Here is a 7,043-nt window from a genome sequence, read left to right on the forward strand (position 1 = left end):
TTTATGAAGGTATGTCCTTCATAACCTTCGTCCGAAGATCATTATATCCCCAAGGGAAATAATGCTTCGAAGGACGAAGGACTTTAACGTTCAACATTTTTTTTGTTGCCTTGTTCTTAACTCATAGCATTTGAGAACAAGTCCCCAACAATATTGTTAGGTGGAAAAATCCAATCTAGAAGTTCAAAATCCCGTTGAAAATAAAGCTGTGTACCTCTAGGAGGGTGTAGTCGTAACTAAAGACAATTTAGCCCGTAGGAACTAGGAAGGTAGTAAGAGATGTGTCTTTTGTGCTAAGGATGAGTCTATTAATTATTTGTTTTTCGAATGCCATTATGTGCGGTTTCTGTGGAGGGTAGTCCAATTTACGTTTGATTTGGAGATTCCACATAGTTTTATTCACATTTTTGGTGATTAGATACAGGGATTCTCTAAGAAACTTAATGCTTTTAATTTTGACTGGTGTTGCCTCATTGTGTTGGGCATTATGGTTAAGTCGGAATGATTTAATGTTTGACACTTGTACTCAAAAAACTTATATGCAGGTGATTTATAGGGCGACCTATATGGTGATTGGTGCCTGACGTAGCCTGGAGTCGGTGGTTATGAAGATTTTTGCTGATTTTGGGTGGCGGTTTACAAACCGTATTGCGTATTAAATTATGTTTTGTGGTTGTCTTTTATGTATTCTTTTCAGTCTTGCGTGGCGTCGTGATCTGAAGTGTCAAGTTGTAAAAATGTGGCTCGAACCCTATAACGAGGGGAAGGACAATATCTTTTTTCCCATTATCTAATTTTTTTGGACATTTTGTTTGCTTTCCTCCACAAGCATCATCGAACAAATTCAAACATTCATATCGCGACGTTGCCTGGGCCACTGACCGAGAGACCTGGGATGGTCGACTTGCCGCTTTTCCGTAATGCCTGCCTACCCAAAGTCGTCTCGACGCAATCCTCTCCTCCGCCATCGGTTGCCTTAGCGCGTGACCTCCCTGCCATCATCGATTACGATGGATTGTAGTCGTGCGAAGAAAACGAAAGAGATATAAGAAATCAATGATTCATGTCAATTGATTTGGTGGGAGGGGGTTTTCATAAAAATAACATAAGCCAAAGCTAGATAAGCTACTTTTTTGGCTTCATCATTTCAATTCAGAAGGAAGGAGAGCTCTTTACCAAAAACCATTTCCTAAACTACTGTTTGGTATAGTTTATGCAAAAAAACATGAAGCCACATCACAAGAAGGTATTGAGAATGTCTATCCAATGGGCTCTCAGTTATGGATTTCGCTAGTTTAATATCAGACTCACGAATCATTGATACAAATGATACCATAAGTTATAGACACGAGATAATATAATATTACCTCCATACTTTTATATTTGACGCCAGATAATGTAAACATAAATTACAAAACGTGAAATAAAAAAATGTAGGAAGTAGTATATAGCCAAAACTGAGAGAGTGAAATACCGTCACGACTCGCGAGTCGCCACTGTTGGTCGTACTCGTACGCTACCTTTTATCCATCCATGGCGCCGCCGCCGCCGCCGCCACTCCACCCCCATCACCACTGCGTTCTCACCCGCTTCCGCTGCCCGGCCACCGGTACCGCCCGCTTCCTCATTCGCCTAGGCATCAAACCCTTCTGTTGCTCCTCGGTTCCCTCGCGAACCCCACCTCCCCTCCATGGACCCTCGCTCCGCCGCGGACGGCGCCCGCTGGACTACCCGGACCCCTTCGCCCGCACCTTCGACCTGGCCGCGCTACGCGTCCCTGCCGCCGCGTGCGCACCCCTCGAGCGCCGCCTCCGGGGCCACCTGCTCAACTGGCCCCGCGTCCACAACGTGATCCGCCTCCGTAACGACCAGGGCCTCCTCTCACTGTCGCCTCCTCCCCCGGGCTACCCCGCCGAGGAGCCGGGGGGCCCCGCCCCACGGGCCACCGCAGTACTGCGGAGGGAGAAGCTGGTCCGCGAGTTGAACGCCCGTGGCTTCCTACGGTTCCCAAACCTCGCCCGCCTCTCGCGGCCCAGTCCCCTCGCGCGGAAGCGGAGGGAGAGGAAGGGAGACGGCGGCGATGAGGAGACGTGTGAGCCTGACAAAGACAAGGCCTACGTGGTGGAGGTAGCGGGGGAGAGAAGAGAGGACGACGACGATTGGAAGGGTCTGGTCGGAGAGGAGGGCATTGGGAGAGACACGTGGCGGATTGGCTCCACCCGGTTGCTGTTGCTTGAGGAGAGATACGCCGAGAGGAAGGTTGATGAGCTGCCGGAGGCAGTGAAGGTGCTCATTTCTTCAAACTTTTTTTTTTCAAAAAAAAACTTTGAATGGCATATGTTATCAGAACTTAACCTGATATTCATAACCTTACTAGAGATGAGACTGTCACCATGTCTTCAAGGAAAATTAATAGAGACCCGAGAGTAGCATGTTTCCAACTGAGGTAGTGAGGTAAATACTTGGAAGAGTAAAGTCTCCTGGCAGTTCTTGAACTTATTTTGTGCCATCTCGGTCCCTAAATTCGTAAATCGCTCATTTAAGTCCTTAAACTTGTTCGGTTGGGTCATTTAGGTCCTAAAACATGTAAATCACCCATTTAGATCCTCAAATCTTTTCAGGATAGCAGGCTGCTGTCTCCTGAGGAATTATGGCTCATGAGGAGGCTTAAGCAACATTGTTTGGCCCTCGCTTCTTTAGATAGGACAGTGGCTCGTCTCAGATCCCGTGTTAGATATCTGAAGGAGGGAGATGCAAACACTTTTTTTTTTCACTTGCAGGCTTGCTACCGCAAGAAAAGAAACTTCATCTCTAGTTTGACAGTCGGTGATCGGGTGGTCACCTCTCATGAGCAGAAGCATGAAGCTTTGAATGATTTCTATACCAACCTGTTGGGGGTGGCTAAACATAGAGAATTCACACTAAACTTGGGATCTTGCCACAGGGACATGGGCGATCTAGGTGTATTGGACCTCCCCATCTCAGAGGATGAGGTCCGGTCTGCAGTTTTCTGCCTACCTTCAGATAGAGCTCCGGGTCCGGATGGTTTTACCGGGAGATTCTATAAGTCATGCTGGCATATCATTAAGGATGATCTGCTTGCAGCTATCAATGCCCTCCATCAAGGTAATTCTCGGGGGCTGTGGCTGTTGAACTCAGCTTATCTTACCCTCATCCCCAAGAAGTCTGATGCCACAACAACGCCTGATTTCAGACCCATAAGTCTCATTCATAGTTTTGCCAAATTGGTGACCAAGATTATGGCTAACCGGTTGGCTCCTCTCCTGCCAAGGTTAGTGGCTGCAAATCAGAGTGCTTTTGTGAGGGGAAGGTCTATCCACGATAACTATATGTTTGTTCAGCACTCGATCAAGTCCCTTCATCGGCGGAAGGTCTCTAGCCTATTTTTAAAGCTTGACATTACAAAAGCTTTCGATTCAGTCTCTTGGGCTTTTCTCTTAGAGGTGGTGTCTTATCTTGGCTTTGGTCTGAAATGGTGCAACTTAATCTTTAACCTATTGGCCTCTTCCTCTACGTAAGTTCTTCTCAATGGGGTCCCTGGTGATCATATTTGGCATCGGCGAGGTTTGCGTCAGGGGGATTCTTTGTCCCCTATGCTTTTTATCATTGTGATGGACGTGCTTGGCAACTTATTCAGGCATGCGGAATCTAGGGGGCTGCTGCATAGCTTGGGGGCTGCAAATGTCAGGTACAGGCTCTCCATGTACGCAGATGATGTAGTTCTCTTTGTCAAGCCTCTGGATGATGATCTGGTTTGTACCAAGTTGATCCTTGACTGCTTTGGAGAGGCATCTGGGCTGATTGCCAACATGAATAAAAGTTGTGCAATCCCTATCTGTTGTGCTGCTCCTGTTGTGCATGAATGCTGCAGCACCCTGCAGTGTGTGCCTGCTGCCTTCCCATGCACTTATTTGGTCTTGCCAATCTCCAACAAGAAACTGCGAAGAAGTGACCTCATTGTTTGGGTTGATGAGGTTGCCTAACTGGAAAGCATCCCTTCTTAATCTCGCTGGGAGAACAACCTTGGTTTGTTTTGTCCTCTCAGCCATTCCAGTCTATCTCCTCATTGCTATGAGCGTTCCCAAGTGGGTGATCAAAGCTATTGATAAAATTAGACGGGCTTTCCTCTGGAAGGGTAGAAAGGAAATAAATGGTGGTTGCTGCCTTGTGGCTTGGGAGAAGGTTACTAGGCCGCTGCAACTTGGTGGTCTTGGCCTCCCAAATCTGCTTTACAAAAGCTGGGCACTGCAAGCCAGGTGGTTGTGGCTACAGAAAACCGACCCTAGCAGGTCCTGGATTGGTCTTGATATCCCTGTTCAGCCACAAGTCAAGGCGTTAGTTGCCATTTAAGTGATCTCCCATGTGGGAAACGATAATGATACTCTCTTTTGGATTAATAGGTGGTTGAGCGGGAGTTCCGTCAAAGATTTAGCTCCATTGGTTTTCTCAGAGGTGGACAAGAAGTTAACTTCCACTAGAACTGTGGCCCAAGCCCTTATTAATGGTCAGTGGATCAGAGATATCAAGTTACCTCTCACTTTGGTTGGAATGCAACAATACCTTCTCCTTTGGGACTCTATTAGTGAGGTTGTTTTGTCTCCAGAAACTGATCAACATGTTTGGAGGCATGAGGCATCTGGGCAGTTCACTTCTAAATCTTGTTACAATGTTTTATTTTCTGGTTCTATCATCTTTGAGCCATGGAAGCGGTTATGGAAATCTTGCCCCCCCCAAATGCAAAACCTTCCTATGGCTGGCCATAAGAAATAGGTGTTGGACAACTGACATATTACGAAAGCGTGGTATGCCCCACCCGGTTGTTTGTCCCCTTTGTGATCAAGAGCAGGAGACAATTCAACATCTCCTAACTGCATGTGTTTTTGCACATCAGTTCTGGCATGGCATTCTAGCCCCTTTTAACCTAGGACACCTTATTCCTAGTCCTGTGGAGACCTCCTTTGTGGAGTGGTGGGAAGGAGTGATCAAACAGATCCACAAAGGCAAGAAGGGCTTCAACAGTGCTATCATCCTTGGGGCATGGTGCCTTTGGCTTCATAGGAACCGAGTGATCTTCCATGAGGAGTCCCCTTCCATTGTGAAGGTGCTGAGATCCTTCCTTGATGAGCTCGCTTGCTGGGTTCTAGCTGGAGCCAAGCAGCTGGGGAGCATTGGTTTGGCTGACCGTGTTTTTGCTTTGTAGACGTCGGGTCCTGCGTGGCAGGTCTCCCTGTCCTGGTGTGTTCTTTAGAAGTGTGTGTGTGTATGTTTGTGTTCTGTATTTTGCCCTTTGTGGGTGTTTTCCTTCTCTCTAATATATAAAGATGCGCAGTCCTCCTGCGCTTTCGAGAAAAAAATGCTGTAAACTTTTAAATTCAATATATATCTATTTACACAGAACAACATATAAAAATGTATGTCCCTATTTAGTTATTTAACTGTAAAGTTGAAAAAAGAGAGTACAAGGCGATTTTTAATTCTAATTTAAGCACATGTTACTAGGAGTAACAAAATTGAATTTACAAATTTTGGACAGTTCTATAACAAAAAAACTCGACCAGTAGGGGAAAGACCGCTCCATGGTATTATATTAAGAAGAAGCTCAATCGGAGCCCCGATCGAGAAAGGTCACGAAAGCTACCCCCCGTGCAGCATGAGAGTCCGCCCCCTATAGACCAGATCTTTACTCGTGTTTTGAGCCCTTCCAGGCCCTACACAAGGATCTGCCCCCGTAGGTCAGTCATCTCATGTGCACACAACTAGAGGAACCAACGAGTGACCTTTTTTAACCTCAGTCTGAAATTCGCTCCTACTGAGATTTGAACTCAGGACCTAAGGAATGCTACCCACCCACCTAACCAACTCAGCTAGAGGCCCTATATATTGGATTACATGTTTACAACATTTAGGGACTAGGATGACACAATAGATGAAGTGATGAACTAACGGGTGATTTGCATGTTTAGGGGCCAGGATAACACAACTGAATAAGTTCGAGGACCTATCGATCGATTTGCGAGTTTAGGGACTGAGATAACACACATGGACAAGTTTGAGGACCTAACCGATTGATTTCTGAGTTCAAGGGCTGGGATGACATAGCCGAACAAGTTCGAGGACCGCTAGCTCTACTTGAAATCTAGTGTTCACTATATTACTTGTTTCCATCCAAGAAGGTTTGTTTGGATTTGTGAAATCAACTTCAAGGATTTACAAGGTTGCACCTAATGCTGTACCTAAGGATATTTTAAAAAAGAATTCATTAGTATCATCAGTATTTTACCTCTATGCCAAATTTCCCGTGAAAGTTCCAGTGCAGTTTTAGTGATGATTAGAAATTCTATGACAATTTTCTTTTATTTGTATATGAATTCAATTCATGAGTAAGCTGTTCTCAGTAATAATTCATTTTGCATTATTCTGTTGGAGATGTTTACTGGTTTTAGTTACTTATTTTCAGGATGTGTTAGACCATGAAACTCAACATGATGAGTCATCTGCTTTTGAGCTTATACGATGTCATCTAACTTTATTTTATACCTACTGGTCAATGAGTGAGGTACCTTAACTAGTTCTTTGCTGAATATCTAAGCACAATTTTACTTCTGAATTTGTTTTACTGATTCCTGATACATTTCTAGTTGTTTTCATGTGTTTCTTATTAAGGATAGCATACATTGTTTCCTTTCATTTCTGCTAATGGGTTCACTCATAAGTCATAACGTCGATATCTTCAATTGTTTTCCAAACCTTTGTTGTCTGCAACATGGTTTTCAAATCGCCTAGTCGGCTGGTCGAGGTCTCTGACCGATTAGGCGATTAATTGCGATTAGGACGTCGACCAGGGCGATTAATCGGTGACTGGTCGGCCACCTGGTCGTCCTAGTCATCCTATATAGTTATATACAGTTATACACTATAGTGTATAGTTATATACTAAATAATCAAGCAAAAACTAGCATACATAAACAGAAGGTAATAAAAAACAAATACAATAGCAGTAGGTAATCAAAGTATTAGATGCT

The 7,043-nt window shown here is 44.8% G+C and overlaps 1 protein-coding gene across 1 annotated transcript; it reads left to right on the forward strand.

Annotated features, from left to right (window-relative positions):
- Window positions 1–1,502: 1,502 nt before the first annotated feature.
- LOC100273034 (uncharacterized) lies at window positions 1,503–6,738 on the forward strand. The gene is made up of 2 exons (NM_001147483.1): window positions 1,503–2,286; window positions 6,479–6,738. Exons 1-2 carry the CDS (start codon window positions 1,534–1,536, stop codon window positions 6,584–6,586), a joined length of 861 nt encoding a protein of 286 aa, NP_001140955.1. The 5' UTR covers window positions 1,503–1,533; the 3' UTR covers window positions 6,587–6,738.
- The last annotated feature ends 305 nt before the right edge of the window (window positions 6,739–7,043 follow it).

This window comes from Zea mays, chromosome 3, assembly GCF_902167145.1.
Source record: "Zea mays cultivar B73 chromosome 3, Zm-B73-REFERENCE-NAM-5.0, whole genome shotgun sequence".
Lineage (NCBI taxonomy): Eukaryota > Viridiplantae > Streptophyta > Magnoliopsida > Poales > Poaceae > Zea > Zea mays.